The sequence below is a fragment of the Acanthochromis polyacanthus genome, chromosome 18 (assembly GCF_021347895.1).
Source record: "Acanthochromis polyacanthus isolate Apoly-LR-REF ecotype Palm Island chromosome 18, KAUST_Apoly_ChrSc, whole genome shotgun sequence".
Taxonomy (NCBI): domain Eukaryota; kingdom Metazoa; phylum Chordata; class Actinopteri; family Pomacentridae; genus Acanthochromis; species Acanthochromis polyacanthus.
Genome location: NC_067130.1, coordinates 17164634 through 17183498, shown reverse-complemented (window position 1 = coordinate 17183498; position 18865 = coordinate 17164634). Strand labels below are relative to the sequence as shown.

At 37.9% G+C, this 18865-nt stretch overlaps 1 protein-coding gene across 1 annotated transcript in view; it reads right to left on the bottom strand.

The window, feature by feature from the left end:
- The window catches only part of mast4 (microtubule associated serine/threonine kinase family member 4), a 138953-nt gene that overhangs the window by 107243 nt on the left and 12845 nt on the right, over nt 1-18865 (bottom strand). Inside the window, 1 exon segment of the mRNA XM_022197238.2 lies at nt 4648-4801. Coding sequence (XP_022052930.2) covers nt 4648-4801 — 154 coding nt within the window.

Genomic DNA, 18865 nt, shown 5'->3' with positions numbered 1-18865 from the left:
TGCATAATTACAACTCTGTTCATGAGAATTACAATTATTGTAGTGCATTCAGTACAAGTTCTAAATATATCTCAGTTGTTTCTTGTTTAAGCAGTTTCTGGGCATTTTTTATCCTCTGGTCACATTTTTACTCACCGTGGGCTCATTTTTCACTGCATAATAGTGTCATGCACTTCTAGGGAAACAGCACAACCACGGCTAAAAGTAGAGAGAACACAAAACATCCTTTGTGCCTTTAAACAAAATTACAATGCCATAAAAATTTAAAAAATGAAAAAACAAACCTTGAATTCCTTTGATTATCCATTTTACAAACTTAAAAATTTGGAACCAGCATGTACAATATGTTTCCAAGTCCCCACAGGAAGTACTATTGATACTTACTCTGCCAAGGAACGTGGCATATGTTTGTCCTTCTGTTAATCTGTGCGCAACATTACTGAAAAATGGATTTGGATGAAATTCTCAGACAAGGTCAGAAATGACACAAAGACCACCTCACTAGATTTTGGCAGTGATGTGGCTTATAGTCTGGATCCACAGATTTGTTAAAGATTTCTGTAACATTGCAAGAGAGCGACACATCAAGTTCAGCTGCCTGCTGATCCTCCTACAAATCCACCACTGCGGACTTTTCAGGACTTAACCGTCGGAAATCATCCAACTTCTGAGCAGCCTTGGCAGAGTAGTGCGCTCTTTAAATGCTTTTCTTGTATCCATTTGTTTCTATGCTTGCCTTCTATTTGTTTTATGCAAACAGTTCTGCTGAAAAGTTTGCGACATGGCTGCTGATCGTACTTGAGTTAGTAAAGATTTCAGAATCTGTTGCACATGATTTACTTTTAGTATATTTTTTTAAGAATACATAGATTTGGTTAATTCTGCAATGGAACTGCATGCAAGTCATGATTAGCCCAACAAGTGTCACAAAGCTAAAAATCTAAGAATATCTCTTTTGCTTTAAAAGAATTTCTGGCAATGAGAAGTTAAATATTTTGGGGAATTTCAAAGATAACATGTTTTTCAAGTCCGCCATCAGGTTTTACGGTTTAGAGGGCTCATATGTGCAGAAGCAAATGCTTTATTTTTGAGGAAGCTCTTTTTTGACCTGGCAGATCAGAGCAGGTACACACGTGGACAAAATTGTTGGTACCCCTCAGTTAAAGAAGGAAAAACCCACAATTCTCACTGAAATCACTTGAAATTCACAAAAGTAACAGTAAATAAAAATTTATTGAAAATTAAATAATCAAAATCAGCCATCACTTTTGAATTGTTGATTAACATAATTATTTAAAAAAACAAACTAATGAAATAGGGCTGGACAAAAATGATGGTACCCATAACTTAATATTTTGTTGCACAGCCTTTTGAGGCAATCACTGCAATTAAACGATTTCTGTATTTGTCAATGAGCGTTCTGCAGCTGTCAACAGGTATTTTGGCCCACTCCTCATGAGCAAACAGCTCCAGTTGTCTCAGGTTTGATGGGTGTCTTCTCCAAATGGCATGTTTCAGCTCCTTCCACATATGTTCAATGGGATTCAGATCTGGGCTCATAGAAGGCCACTTTAGAATAGTCCAACGCTTTTCTCTCAGCCATTCTTGGGTGTTTTTGGCTGTGTGTTTTGGATCGTTGTCCTGTTGGAAGACCCATGACCTGCGACTGAGACCAAGCTTTCTGACACTAGGCAGCACATTTCTCTCCAGAATGCCTTGATAGTCTTCAGATTTCATCGTACCTTGCACACTTTCAAGACACCCTGTGCCAGATGCAGCAAAGCAGCCCCAAAACATTACTGAGCCTCCTCCATGTTTCACCGTAGGGACAGTGTTCTTTTCTTCGTATGCTTGGTTTTTGAGTCTATGAACATAGAGTTGATGTGCCTTACCAAAAAGCTCCAGTTTGGTCTCATCTGTCCAAAGGACATTCTCCCAGAAGCTTTGTGGCTTGTCAACATGCATTTTTGCAAATTCCAGTCTGGCTTTTTTATGAGTTTTTTTCAGCAGTGGTGTCCTCCTTGGTCGTCTCCCATGAAGTCCACTTTGGCTCAAACAACGACGAATGGTGCGATCTGACACTGATGTACCTTGGCCTTGGAGTTCACCTTTAATTTCTTTGGAGGGTGCTCTGGGCTCTTTGGATACAATTCCAACGATCCGTCTCTTCAATTTGTCATCAATTTTCCTCTTGCGGCCACGTCCAGGGAGGTTGGCTACTGTCCCGTGGGTCTTGAACTTCTGAATAATATGAGCCACTGTTGTCACAGGAACTTCAAGCTGTTTAGAGATGGTCTTATAGCCTTTACCTTTAAGATGTTTGTCTATCATTTTTTTTTCCGATGTCCTGGGACAATTCTCTCCTTCGCTTTCTGTTGTCCATGTTCAGTGTGGTACACACCTTTTCACCAAACAGCAGGGTGACTACTTGTCTCCCTTTAAATAGGCAGACTGACTGATTATGAGTTTGGAAACACCTGTGATGTCAATTAAATGACACACCTGAGTTAATCATGTCACTCTGGTCAAATAGTTTTCAATCTTTTATAGAGGTACCATCATTTTTGTCCAGGCCTGTTTCATTAGTTTGTTTTTTAAAATAATTATGTTAATCAACAATTCAAAAGTAATGGCTGTTTTTGATTATTTAATTTTCAATAAATTTTTATTTATTGTTACTTTTGTGAGTTTCAAGTGATTTCAGTGAGAATTGTGGGTTTTTCCTTCTTTAATTGAGGGGTACCAACAATTTTGTCCACGTGTGTAAGTTGCCTCAACCCAGCAGTGTCACATTTGTCAAAACTAACAAAGTCAGACTCTTTACAATGTTTGTCAGTACCAACTTAGACATTTGACCTAATATCAAACTTGTGCTGTACTTTTGTACTGTAAAATCCACTTTAATATTTTTTTTCAGTTTTCTTCATTCATCTGATAAGCTGCAATTCTGCAGTTTATTTTCTGACCACCAAAAACTTAAAACCATTCGTTCATGCAAGATTTGCAATGGGCCACATCGGACTCATAGAATAAGACTCAGATTCAAAACCTAATGGAAATTTTCAATTATAGTACAGACTTCAGTCACTCATGTATCAGTCCCAGTAAATAGCTGCAAGACTTGCATAAAGTGGACATCAACTACAACCAATAGGTGATGCATGTACAGATAGATTGCAGCATTGCTGTGGGAATTCTTATTTAAAAGTTTCTCACTAAATAAACAACAGTTCAAGCTTCAGTTTGGGAAACATCTTAAGTTATTATATAAGAGTTACAACCAATTTGTATGCTCAAACTCCCAAACTGTCAGAGTTAAATTTGAATGTTTTTATATTCTGGCTGGTCCTCTGAAGTTTGTGATGTCACCCTTTTTCCTGCTGTGCCCCACCCTTCTTCAAACCAGTGAGCAAACCAAAGTCAAAAGCATGAAACTACCCTACAGTTCACAGTGAGAAGCTGAAAATATGTTTTTAATCCACAGCTGATAAGTATAATCTTGAAATGACACCTTGACATTTTATACGTTTTGAAGGTCTCAGTTTGGTGACATTTGGGTCACATCTGTGCTGGTTGCGGATGGTGATGTAATCGTTTTGGCTTCAGCAGCTCGTCTCTGATGCACTTTTGAATGGTTTCCTGCCAAGTGTGGCGCTGTCATTGTTGAATTCCTTGAGCAAACCTCTCATTTCAGAGCCAACTTAAAGTGACAGATGGCCACTGTTTATCACTACTTGCTGCAACTTAAAGCAGTCATACTTTTAAAGTCAAGCTTTTACTTCAAAGCATGTCCTTGAGAACTGTTCTCCCCCAACAAAGCCAGTTAACACTGAAAACTGTTCACAGCTGGACCTGTGGATAATCCTGATTAGCAGCTTTTGGAAGTACATTTCTGAAGTCATTTTTCAATGCTCTTAAATCCATAAATGAAATTTCACTGGCCTGCACTGTACTGAGAAGTCACTGAGATTTCAACATCAGTGGTAAATAAAAGCTATAAATGTCCCCGGAGCTGGTAATCTCTAAAGGTAAGAGGGAAAATATGGTTCTGATTTGTATGAAATGACACTTTAGACCTATTGAGGAGCATTAATTCCCATTAAGAGGCAGTAATGCATTTTAAAAGTGACAGATGGTGATAGCTTTGCATGCATTAATGTGATAATGATTAACATAAATTGTTCCACTCTCTCTGGGGTCGATCGTTACAAATACATTTTCAAGCTGTGGGAGGCAGTGAAAATAATGTGAAAAGAAGAGTGAGCTTCAGGAGGGAGGGGAGAATGATGAAGTGATTTCATGTTCGTTTGTTCTGCATTTGTTTTCTTAATGTCTGGTGACACAGAGGCTGATTAGCAGCAATAAAGAGAAACCAGGCGGCACAGAAACACACAAGCTTTCCTCCCGAGTGGTTTCATAAACACTATGTGTCATTTTATGGTTTCTGTGCCAAGACTCTGAGTCATAATTATATGGGAAATTAGGACACATGGACCAAGAAAAAAGGCAGCTGTTATAGCAGTAACTTTTCAAACTTCTCACTAAAGAAACAAGTGCTGTTGTGTGGTATGACTTATCGTCCAGTCTAAACCACGCTTGTGAAAGCCTAGAATTGAAGGAGTATATATAATTTTTATTTTATTTTACCTGTGAGACCACCACCTAGGCTCCTTCTGCGAACATGTTTTCCATCCTCACTGAGATGTCGCTTCAGTTTGAGCACAGGACTTAATCCATGAGTCAGCTCAGGGTTACTTGACTTCCTGAGGTAAGTGGCCGGTGGGTAGAGGATGTTGTCCAACTAGAGGAAAAGAATGAAAAAAAAGAAATACATTTAAATACATTTTTGGAGCTATACCCATGCAAAGATGAGGCCAACATTCCAAACATATTTTTTTTGTTTTGTTTTCCCTTAAGACAAAAGGCATATTTTGGTGATGCAGTCAGCAACGCACACAATATGTTTGGTACTTAGTGCCATGTCTATACATTTTTGGTCATATATGAAAAAAGTAATTTGAGAAAAAGTAGGTATTTTTTGTTCTGGATTAATTGATAATCATTTGGACTGTTACCCACTGGACCTCAAAATCAACCAGTGGGTTTAAAAAGCATGTTCTTTTGTTGTTGTTGTGGATTTTAGTGGCTAAAACGACACCGAATCAGAAACTGAACAAACGGAGACAATGGTTAGATTCTGAACCTTCTGACAGTCCTTCAGCTAATCATGTGTTACATGCTGCTCATTCCACTAAAATAATGAAATCAAAGCTTAAAATCCTGATATTTCATCAAAATCACTTTATTCTACATGTCTCATTTAGAATTCAACAAAAATAAACCATTTGCTCTATCCAACCAGAATCTCTAAAAATCCTAACATTCAATGCTTCTCAGTTTAAAATGAAGCCATTACTGATTCAGAAATCATCAACAGTTAGGAATAGTTAATAATTGAGGGACTTTTCAGTTGAACTGCAGGTTTTGTTTAACAGCAGCAGAGAGGAGAAAAGTAAAGAAGCAAATTGAAAATGCAAGTAAATCATTTATAGTACGTAGAGCCACTATTTCTTTTTTCCAGTATTGTTAACATTTGTGGACATGGAAACATTTTGTTTTTTTTAATTTTTGTAAAATAGCTTTTTTCTTAGTTTTATTACTAAGGGCAATACAACTGTGTCAAGACTTTCTACTGCAGTGAAAACATTCAACAGAAGCACAACACAGCTTTAAGTTCATAGTGCCAAGCATCCCAAACTTAAAATTTCCTTGAGGCCCAGACAATTTATCAAATGAGTGTTGTCCAACCAAAAGTCTAAAACCAAAAGACACTCAGTTTAATGTAATGTTAGGAGAAATCTGCAAATTATTATCTTTAAGAGGCTGAAATAATCAAATTTTCTGTGTTTTTAATTTAATAGTAACGTGTATTCATTAATTAATTGTCAACATAGTTTATGCTAATAAACTAATCTGTTTATTGTTTCAGTTTCACACATTTTCACTGATGTTCTTGAAATGCAAACTGATTCCCTATATTGTTATATGTACTAGCTTTCAGAGCAATGAAAAATCATGAAAACTCACAGACATTAAAAAGAGCTTATTTGCATGAGAAAATATGCTGCAAATTTAAACATTCAGGAAACCCTCAGAGCAAAATTCCACTTCTCAAATGACCTAAGAAGGGGATTCCCAGGGCGTTCTCCACATGATCTCAACAAAAAGCTTAGAACAAAATGTAGCTGCATCTGAATCAGTTCCACAGGACATTTGGATGTGAAACAGCATGGTTACAGGACAGTCTAAGTAACACTGTCAGTAGAAACTGCATGAGCTAATAATTCACGTGGGAAAAGTAAATAAAATCAAAAGAAAAAGAAAACATATTCAGAAATCCATTACAACTGATACATTGTACACCACAACACATTATACCAGCCCATTGTATTCTAAGAAGATAATACCTTGCATGAAGCTCAGACCACAAAACAAAGCTCAGTGTAAGGAAGAGGGCCTCCCTGAGAATACAAAGATATACATGGCTGAGAGCGGTCTGTGGAAGGAAATGCCCTCCTGCCTCTCTGTGGGATGACTCATGATCCCAGCACAATTAAGTAAAACTAAACCAGACCTGTCCTGTGTAGGGTGGCTTGACCTCACAATGAATGCAGAGTAAAATAGTCAAGACTCAGAACAACTCAGAACAAATGGTACAAGGAAAGAGTAGTTGTTATAAATAAAAATACACACCACGATTTTTTAAAAACACAGTATTTACATTGTATGACTAATTGTTTTAGATGTAAAATAAGAAAGAAATGTTTGTGAAACTTTGATAAATACGTGGCTTTATTTTAAGTTTTTTAATGCCAAAAAGTGTATATTTTCTTTAAAACATTATCCACCATTATAGTTCTATATTTGACCATACATTTGTACTTTTTAGCATATATTATAAATTCATAGTGGGTTTGTTAATTTTTATTGATTTTTGTGTACTTTAAAAATACAGAAAAAAAAACTATACAGAGCTTCAAAATAAAAGTGAAAAATTCTGTAAAATTATAGATTTCTGTTTTGCTTTGTTTTACAGTAAACAACACTCAAATAGTCATGGGGCAATTGATGGCTTTCAGTTCAGTCATGAGCACAAATGGATACTGAAACATTAAGATCTCATGGCCCTGATATGCCAGAGCTATGCAACAGTGATGTTCATTCATACTATACTATTCATTCACAGAACAGATATCACTGTGCAAATCTACAATCCTCTGTCTGAGCAGCAGAGAGGAGGAAACAGGGAGCCACGAGCAGCAGAGTGCGACATGCATTACCTCCCAGCCACATCTCTTTTTACACTGTATGTTTACACTGAGGCAGTACATGCAGTTCAGTTCATGGGGACACTTTTTGTGAAAAAGGAAGGTTTAAATACAGGGTATGTATTAACAGAATGCATTAGTTCTATTATATAATCACATGCTGTGCTCAGACTACAAGAAAAAAGAAAGCTAACAAAGACTTTCCACCTGTGTAGAGTTGCTCAAACGAGTCGCTTCATCCATAGTAGCTTTTTTTTCAATTGAGGAATTTACATAGCCCTGCAAGATCCTCCTGAAACAAAAGTTTGAGGAAAACGCACAGCATTTTGAACTGTGCTGTTATTCCCTGAAGCTAATAAATACATACTACATACCTGTAATATATTGAAAATGTAGATTTTTGACTTTATATATCAAAAACAACAACAAACATAAATTCAACTACAATATGATTCTATACTTCAATTTAAAAAAACAAACATGAAGGCTCAAACAATTAGGTATCTTTAATTATCTTTTGTAATCTTCTGCCAGAAATGCTTCGTTAAAGATCAATCCTGTCTCTTTAAGGCAGGGGTGTCAAGATCTGTTCCTGGAGGGCCACTATCCTGAATGTTTTAGAGGTTTCCCTCTTCCAACACAGCTGATTCAAATGACCAGGCTCGTTATCAGGCTTCTGCTGAGCTTAATGATAAGCTGATCATTTGAATCAGGTGTGTTGGAAGAGGGAAACATCTAAAACATGCAGGATAGTGGCCCTCCAGGAACTGAGTTTGACACCCCTGCTTTAAGGTCTGCAGCCTAAAAAGCCCATTCTACTATGTTTGCAAGACAGGACCAAACCAGCCACTTATGCAGGTGTGTTTAGATGGTGACAGCAAAACGTAACGGAGGAATATCCTGGATTTCACACAAGACATTTCACATAGATAAGGAGCAGTTGTTTCTGTAGAACAGAATACCTCCTCTAGGTATGGACAGTGTGCTTTATAAGTTTGCAGATTTTTTTATATGCACAAAAAACATCAATATTACACATTAAAGAAAAAAAACTTCCTCAAAATCACATTATGGGCTCTTGAACTACTAAACTCGGTAGATAAAACACAAAACCAATATAAATATGGCCTGTATCTGATCTCAATGGTATGTGCTTACTAATCATCATAAAATCCCTACCTTCAAAAACCCTGCTGCATTAGATTGATTTCATCGTGCAACAGTAATGCACTCATTCTTGAACACTGCACTGTATCTAGTTAAGCCCAATAAAAACAAACACCACCATCCACCCACCATCTAATATCTAGCCAGTAAACACTGCTGAGGCAGAGATGAAAAACTGTGATATCTTTTATTACAGATTCTCAGCTTCAACCAGAGTCCTCAGAAAAGATACTTTAACTTCATAAATGCCTTCACTATACTGCAAAATATATGAACATTTAAGAAGTATGCCGCTGCCTTGACTGCCTCTATGTTTAGCTACAGGTGTAACTACATAACCATTTAATCCTCTGTGGTGCCAAAGCTTCCCGCTGATCTGTTTGCTGAAACCACTGGTTCCCTGTTATCCAAAGAGTGAGAGCAGACGTTCAGTCGTATCGGAGGCTCAGGATTTGATTGCACCTGGTTGGGTTATTAAGCCTCAAGTTCTTAGAAAGTACAAGCTAGCTATATTAAACAAACAGCTCATTGATTAAATTAGTTTGCACCATTTTAAACAGAGGAAATGCCTTCAGGAAGTGGCAAATCAGCTGCTAAGAAACCATCTGCTTCTCAACGCAAATCATTATCCAATCAAAAGCAATCAGCTATGGAAACAAGAAATAATAGTATACAGTTGTGCAAAGAATTGCAGAATTTTTTTGTTTTACAACATGTGGTCATCGCAAGTGGTTTATTTTTTGGTGATATATTTGGATCATTTTGCCAATGGAACAACACATCACAGATGATTAGTTTAAGAACTGCCAGAACATTGAAAATCTGCCAATTCTTTCCATTTTTACAGTTTCTAATGCTGATAAATGCTGTAAATTTGGCGATCTAGTCAAAGTTAACATGTCTTTGAAAGCCACCAGCAGTAGTTGAGTTCTAAGTTAAGTTGAGACTCGTTTGATTACGTCATCTTGTCATCTTTTTCTAGAGAACTGTCTAGCATAAAGGACGAGCATAAACTGGCATCTAATATTTCCAATTTTGTGAAAATTTGGCTCAAATTAAACACACATTTGGATGAAAACCTGATAACGGAGCTTAGACAGATGGCTCTGTTAGTTGTGTAACATTTACACCCAGCAGTTTGTGTGTGTAAATACTTAATAAAACCCCATCTATGTAGGACGCAGACTGTGTGGTGCAACTGATATCAATGTGCCAATCTCCAGTAATGTGTAAAACTCACACGATGACTAAGCAAAGCTCGACCTTTCAAACAGCTGGGGCAACACTGTCCAGGTGTTCAAAGGTAAATATATTCAAGATTAATCACAAATGAAACACAGAACAGACAGTTATGTAATTATAAAGCAAGCAGACGATTGCCAAACATTGTCTGTAAGCAGCTTAGAGTTCTGCTGTGAAACCATCAGCGGTGAACTCCTGCATCACTTAGCCACACATTAAGAGCCACAAGTATCGAGAAAGGTCATTACGACTTTAATACTGACTGTGATGAAAAGTGGTCCATGTGGGATGACTTCATGGAGGCCCCTCAGTCGATTAAATGACTGGAAGACTGCAGTGTGTCAGGTTTCTCCATCAAAAAGGAAGTCACACTCATTTTGCAGAAGTCCTCTGTTTCTCAACACATTTCAGCTTCCTGTGCTCATCATCCTCTTTCCTTCAAGGCAGCCTTTTTTTTTCCTGATTGAAGCCTTCTGAGTTTGGATTACGGCACACTTGTAGCGATGATGTAAGGCAAAAGAAGCAATGTAATGCTTCTTCTTTGCTGGTTTACTTATTGCTTATAAATTATTTCACAGGCACATCAAAGCATCACCAGCTGAATACTTTGAAATCATAAAAGAAAGCAGGATTATCTGCATTATGTTTTATCATCTGGGCACTGGGTCAACGTCTAAAGTTTAGAGACAGTATATTTCAGTCTGACACCTGCTTTTACAGTTTCACTATGCAAATAGAGAATATTATATAATCAGTATATTTCAAAGAAAAGGATAACAGAGCTATTTGATGCAGAAAATATGCTTTCCACTATACTCCAACTGTCTGCTTAGACTGCAGCACATCATATAATCAGACAATTTCAAACCCAACGCATAACAAAAAAGCTCAAGTATATCACTTGTAACCTCGCAACTTTTTGCCTTCATGTTCCTGATGCACCATAACAGAAAACTGAGCCAGTGAAAACTGTGGAAGGCTGCCAACACTGGCCAGAGTTGCTTCTGAGTTTTTATTTGGCTGAGCTTGGAAATAATTATCAGCCAATAATGCCAATCATGACTCATCTGGGCAATCAGTAAAACCAGATTTTCATTCCAGGCATGTCTGAATTTAAGCAACTGACAGAAAGCTCTCTTGTTAATGGATGTTGGTGAAATATCTCTCTTTTCAAAACATCTGCATTGATTTTAGGAGTGGGTGTTAGCCTTTAAATGCCTATTTGATTACACAAAAAGCACTGCAGTTGGTTCAGTTTGTGTGTGCACAGCAAGTAGCACACAGGCTTCAGTTCTGGCAGCAGCCGGTGCCCTTTCACCCTCCATTCCTCTGTACCTGCAGCAGAGAGCCACACAGAACGCTGAGAGCGAGATCAAACCTCACCTGCCCCTCCTTCCTCCATCCTCTTTTCCACCCTCAGGTTCACAAACAGTGGACAGTACCAACAATCCTTTGTTGCCAAAGCAGACAGCAAACAGCAAAGGAGGTGGGCTGCACAACACACAAAGACGGTTGTGTTTACCAACTGAAAAATGAGGTAATCCTAACCTCCATGCACGAAGACTTTATTTTTACTGTATATTAGCATGTTTTCACATCTCTACTGTCACACTGTCCTCATTTCTATTTAAAGTACTGACTAACATTTACAAAACAACCTTGTAGCTTTGATGGAATACGAAATTGCATAAACCAACATTCTAATGCCCCTGTGATCTACAGTACCAAATTAACCACAATATCCGTTTGGCTCAAAACCAACACAACTCCTCCCCCCTTTAATATTTCCTGCCAGTCAGACATACATTAAAACATTGTCACATTAATTACTAACAAATGCAATAAAGTTGTAAACACAACACAGACATACGCTTCCCTTTTCAAATTGAATGGATAACTTCATGACAAACAGATCTATTTACACATCCTGAACTTGCAGAAGAGTAATAGAATTTAGCTGTGTATTAAAAATAACTGTGACGATTGGTTTGACATGATTTAAATTTATTAATGAAAATCCTTTAATTCATAGGAACAAATGGTTTTTGTTTTTTTTTTCAGTTGTGTTATGACGCGAGCTGTTTTTGGCTCCAGCCACTGGTTGGCTGCGGTCCGCACGACAGCTTGAGACAATGGCCACAGCAGGTCAGTCTAAAAGTCTAAAAAAAAACAAGGCTTCAAAAGTATAGAAGTACTTCAAATTATCTCAGAACAAAAAAAAATTGCTTTTACACTGTGCAGAGATTCAATGACAGACAACAGCAGCACAACACAATGCAAAAATATTATACATCTGTTTGTTTCTCTCCTGCTCTCTGTGCTCACAAATACTGCATTGCAATACAGCCAAAATCCCAACAAAGCTGTTTCTTGTGGACATAGTTTTTGGTTTCTTTTGTTAGACAATAGAGCGATTATGAAATAGCGAGTGAAACACAGCTAAGACGACATGCTAACTAGCTGTCACTTTAAGCTGCTGCTCTGCACTGCTAAAATCCTGATTCTATAATAAAGATATTTTCTGACAAACTCACCATCCAAATGAGGTAAAGGCTGTGAATTGCTTCTTCATCTTCTTGAGGGGTTTAATAAAAACTTGGATTAGTTTGGAAGTTGTACTACAAACATTAAGCTTTTTTAAAAATAATTTATCATGTTTATACTGTGTAAACCTCTTCTCATATTCCATACAGTGCTACATTAGACATTGACATACAGTTTATTAACATAAAGTCTACTTCGGTGGAATAGTCAGCTTGCTTTTTGGAGGAAAATAATCATTTAGATTAATCTGCAAAATAACTAAGATTAATCGATTGCAAAAAAAATAGTAACTTGTGGTCGCCCTACTACTTTGACATAACTCTAGCTTTCCGGTGAGCCCTAAAATGCTGAAAAGCAAATACAAGGCTGTTAAAATCCGTGGAAAAAATGAAAGCTTTAAGAGCCAAGGACAGAAAAAATGAATTAAGTCACAAAATGTGTAAACAAAGAGAATGGAGTTCCCATGCAACCAATGAGGAGAAGGAATAGTTTCAGCATACAGTGGATAAGGCTGAAAGCAAGGCAAACAGAGTAGAGCTTCTTCGCCTCCTGTCGACCCTTACCAGCCGATACAAAGACGAAATGCATTAAAGGTGGATGAGACACTCAGTTACAAAGACAGACACACACAGCTACCCAAACAAATGGACAGAGTGGCAGGAAGAGGCACATATACTACACAGACAAATGCAAGGATGTAAAAACAAGGCTGGACAGAGGAACACTGTCCCTGAAGTTGAGTAATAAATATCCAAATAGTCTAGGCCAAGGAAAACTGTGGCTTTCACATGCCTGTATGTGGTCTGTGCTACTCGACCACAAGACTTAGCTACATAAACAAGGCAAGTGCAAGCAGATAAACACCAGTTTTAATGTTTTCCTGCTACTCTCCTCAACAGCCCAAAAGACATTTTCTAGCATGTTTCTGCATTACAAAGGTGTAGTGGGGCTGTGTCATGTTTTCCACATTAAGAATTATCTACAGCAGTTGTACAAAGACAGAATTGGCAAACGTATTCACACCACAGGATATTACTTGCCTTTGAAGGCTTTGTGGTGAAGTGTTGTTTATCATTTCACTGAGATGGATGAAAGGAACCTTTTAAAAGTGGGAACAAATTGTTATTAGTGTCCTTCATTGGTTGCTAAGACACAATGAGTGCACATTTACGGTAAAGCAGGAAAAGAGACCCCATACATCAAGAGGCATTACACCTGACCACTTTGCAGCCGTCTCAATCCTTTGTTCTGCTAATCGCTCGGTCTGCTATTGTTGTTCAGTCATATCCCTCTTTAAGCAGCAACTGAGAGTAACATACATCGCTAATAATCAATTCATTTGGTGTAGTTTATCTCACAGATTTAACTGAACATTGCTGTTAGGAAACAGCTTTAAGAAGAATTTTCCTTTTTATCAGAGATATATCATTTTGCTGGAAAAGTCTGGACGCTTTCTGACACAGGAAAAGCACTCAGAGAGCGTAGTACTGGCTGCTTAGCCGCTGTATGATTTCCAACTGATGAAATCTTTTTTTAAAAAAAATTGGGGTCCACAGTGATCAAGTTGTAGCAAGATCACAATCATGTGATCTTCAGCAGGCAGCTGACGTTGTGTTCACTTGTTGTGATAGTTACAGTGACGCCATGCCGCCATCTTGCAATGATACAGAAATCCTCAACAAATCCGTGGATCCAGACTATAAGCCGCATCACTGCCAAAATCTAATCAATTGGTCCTTTTTGACCTTCCTTGAAAATTTTCATCCAAATCCATTAGACCGTTTTTGAGTAATATTGCTAACAGACCGACAGACAGACAGACAAACGCCGATCGTCACATAACTCTGGTGCGGAGTAAAAACGCAGCTTTTAACCATTGAAACTCCATGCAATTCCTGGCCGTTTTTGCTACTGTCACATTTTCTGTCACTGTGAGCTCATTCTTCACTGCAATACCTACGCCTCTTTGGAGAAGCACAACCACTGCAAGCGCAAGGATTAACCTAGTGTCTTAGGTTTAGTTATTTCATCATTTTTTTAAAAAAAAGTAAAATTTCATTGATAATTTTACACAAATGGATATGTACAACATTTTAACCAATGCCCACGCGTTACCAATACTGAAAATATGGTGGCTTCACATACTAATCAATATTTTACTGCTTAATTTTTTATTTGCTTCAATACTTGTCTCTTATCTATTTTGTATAAACACAGCCTGAAAGCTGAGCCAAAAGGTTTTTTTTTATTTTTGTCATGGTCATAGCTCATTGTGGTTGGTTCCAACAAGGAGGGCTGAATTTTAATATTTATGAGAGGCATGTTAAATAAAATGATTTACCATAGATGAAATGTTACAATTTTAAGTTTTTATCTGTTCAGGTTTCCAGATGAAATCCCACATAACTGGTGAAAGAGACCAACCATAAGTTAAAAAAATTCAACAATTTTATGATTTGAAGCACTGATGAATGCTGTAATTTTGGAATTTTTGTATCACAGTTCACAAAAGAGGTATAACTAGTCTAGGCACAGCTGCTTGAATTTGACAGAAACAATATCTGAAATCCACCATTTTCTGTAACATAAAAGTCTGTCCAAAGCAGTTCTTGTACTATGGCAGACTTGTAGTTGGTAAAACTGAAGAGACAGTGAGAGAGGGAGAAAAGATGCTGAAATCTCAGAAACTGAATGCAAAACTGTAATAATGCAAAACTTGCGAAGAACAAAAGAATGAAACTAAATTATCAAAACAATCAACTCAGACAGATGTAGACTGTTTCCATGGACAATTTGGAAACTCTGTCTCCAGGTGACTTTTTTTTAAAAGGAGAATTCTGGAAAATGGGTCTTAATTATGTGCTTAATAGCTACAAACAGCATTGTTCAGACAGACAACAAAAGCTACAGACCATGAGCACCCTCATCAATGAGAATTAATCCCAATAACAAATTTTAGTGTCGCAATTAAATAACACAATCGACTGCAATATTGGCATGTTCTGCTCATAGCAAACCCCCAAATATTTGCTGCTTTGCCTTTTTGGTGAAAACTTCTAAAATTCAATAAAGAGTAGGGCAGAACTTTTACCTAAACTCATAGAGCTGTCACACAGTAGAAAAATGCTACACAAGATGTGACATGCTAACGTTTGCAGCTGACCAAAGAGAAAATCAGAATATGTTCAATTGTATTTTTGAGGATTTTTTTTTTTAATGTTATTTTATTTGTATATAGTGTGCCATTTTCTATTTTTATCTATAGTTGGGAGTCACCAATCGTAACTTTGCTATGTGGAAACATAATGACAATAAAGATTCTTGAATTCATTTCTTACACTTCAGATTATGTGCTTTTGGGTTCACCAAAGCCAAATGAAAGACCGTCCTCCAAACACTGTACATGCTGTTCTTACTACACCCCCAAGCTCCAATAGTGAGTTTCAAATGATAAAGGACAAACACAGCTTGGGGGAGCAGTTTAGTAAACTGTACATTTCTTCTTTTTTTTTAAATAAATGTATAAGAGGAGGACTGTTGTTGGTGTTTTTGCAAGACAGAAAACCAAGACTTTATTTTCTTTGTTCCTTTTCAGTAGCCTTCACGACTCCTGGAAAAAAACACGTGCTCTACTTATATAATGCAGTGTTCAGGCAATGCTTACATCTTTGTGAACTTTACTCTTAAACATGTACATCTGTCTTTTTTCTCAGGGTCAACTGCAGTTGAGCAAATTCTGCTCTGGTCGACCTCGTCACCCAACATCTGTCATATTCAACTCTCCCCGAATTCCAATCTAGTCCGACTCTTTCTTCCCTTGCTCTCTGCACTTTGGATCTTTGTGTATACTCATGAGGTTAACACTTAAAAGTCCTGAAGTTCAAATCTAAATAACTGTTGTGACAGACAGTCTTCACATTTCAGTCACCCGGCAGACACTTTACAGTGACACTCTGTCCCTTCATTAGCTAAAAAAAGCTAGAGTATTTGAACTTTGTATGATCTCACATGGGAATTCAGTTTCCTGTGTTGACAAGATCTAAAGTTAGAAAGCTACAGCGGTCCTTTCCTTCTCCCATTTCATACAATCATTCATGATAAGATTTATAACTTAAAGCATTTTAGGGGCATCAAAACATGCATTAGTTCTTCCACCAAGGAAGTTGTGCTTTCCTGCAGAGTTCCTCAAACTCATTGTATGCATTCCATAAAATCTGGGGTGCTGATAGGCCTTGGGCCAGCAGACAACTGATTACACTTCTTCACGATGTGCATGTGGGATTTCGTCAACAAAAAATACAAGAAATTGAGGGACCAACAGAAATCCCTACAGTTTACTTTCAAGCCAGTACTACCAACAAAATTTTGATATGCGACTTGTGAAAACTAATGGCATAATTACAAAAAAGATTCTCGATCGATTGATTGATTGATTGGTTGATTGATTGATTGATTGAGTGCTGTTTACAAGCACAAAATATTCAAGTCTGTGCCTTTATTTTGAAAAAGATCAAATCTCTACAAAGCTGTTTGGATAATGAAAAGCAGTATTTCACTAGTATTTCTTTAAATACACTGCTCAAAAAAATTAAAGGAACACTTTGAAAATACATCATATTTCAATACGGGGGAAAAACAAACTGGATCTTAGCATTGATATGGACTGGTTAATGTGTTAGGAATGAAAAGTGCCACATTGTTTGATGGGAATGAAAATTATCAACCCCCTAGGAGGGCTAAATTCAAGACACCCCAAAATCAAAGTGAAAAACTGATGTGGCAAGCTCGTCCATCTTGCTGAAATTCCTTGACAGCAACTCAAAATGGTATTCAGTAGTTTGTATGGCCTCCATGTGCTTGTATGCATGACTGACGATGCCAGGACAAGCTCTGAATGAGACGACAGATGGTGTCCTGGGGTATCTCTTCCCAGAACTGGACCAGGGCATCGCTGAGCTCCTGGACAGTCTGAGGAGCAACCTGATGGTGTCGGATGGAACAAAACATAATGTTCCAAAGGTGTTCTATTGGATTCAGGTCAGGTGAGCATGGGGGCCAGCTAATGGTATTAGTTCCTTCATCCTCCAGGAACTGCAGGAGTTCTCTTGTCACATAAGACTAGGCATTGTCGTGCACCAGAAGGAATCCAGGACCACTGCACCAATGTAGGGTCTGACAATGGGTCAAAGGATTTCATCCTGTTAACTAATGGCAGTCAGAATGCCATTGTCCAGCCTGTAGAGGTCTGTGCGTCCCTCCATGGATATGCCTCCCCACACCATCACTGACCCACCACCAAACCAGTCATGCTGAACAATGTTACAGGCAGCATAACATTCTCCACGGCTTCTCCAGACCCTTTCATGCCTGTCACATGCACTCAGGATGAACCTGCTCTCATCTGTGAAAAGCACAGGGCACCAGTGGTGGACTTGCAAATTCCTGTGTTCTATGGCAAATGCCAGCTGAACTCCACGGTGCCAGTCAGCGAGCACAGCGGGCACTAGAGGACGCTGGGCCCTCAGACCACTCTCATTACATCTCTTTCTGATTGTTTGATCAGAGACATTCACACCAGTGGTCTGCTGGAGGTCATTTTGTAGAGCTGTTGCAGTGCTCATCCTGTTCCTCCTTGCACAAAGGAGCAGATAGCTGTCCTGCTGTGCACCTGATGTGAAAATACACAAGAGCTTTTCTGGAAGATGCACCACCAGAAAAGGCAGAACAACTGTAAGTGTTGTCTGTTCATTAGTAGGGGGCACTTTTTCACGTCCTTTGTCCTTGTAACTGCTAAATACACTCATGAAGCTAAAAACTGTAACATGAGCTTAGATGAAATGGGCTATAATATTTATCTGTTTCTAAGACTTACCCCACCTTCTTCAAAAGGTTGGTGTTGTGATATTTATGAACATCCAAAAACTTGTCAATTTTAAACCTTTCGTATTAGTCAAAAGTGGACATGCGTCTCTACGTACTGCAGCCCCGCAACTGTAGGCTTGTTGGCTTATGTATAAGCCAAACTGAGGTAAAAATCAAATTGACATGTCCCATGTGTCTGAAAATGCTACGTTATGAGTGAGGCATAATTGGAAATATCCAAGCAGAATGTCATGGCCTGTATCAAATTATTGTCATATTTGAAGTAATCTTAGTGTGCACATAAACATATCAAACGTGACCACTTGGTTTGATCGTAACTACCTTAGCCAGTTTTGCCACTAACATGCATCTTGACAACACAGTATTTTCTATTTCAGTAACAAGAATATTTGCAGGAAAGAGCAAAAGGCCTTGCTGTTTTGTATATGTATGTTTTATTATAACCACTACCCTGAAAAATATCTGTATTACAAAGAAAAGCTTCTGCTTTTGTGGTGACAATGTGTGACTGGATGTCTGTATAATATTTACCTGCAGATCAATAGTGGTTTGGTTTTATCACCCGAACCTTCGACTTTAATTTTACTGCCAAAAGTTCCACACAGCGCAGCAGATTAACATTTTCCGAGCACTATATAAACAGTTACGAAATGTTTATAACACAATATAACAGTCGTAAGCACGTATAATGACCCTGGGAT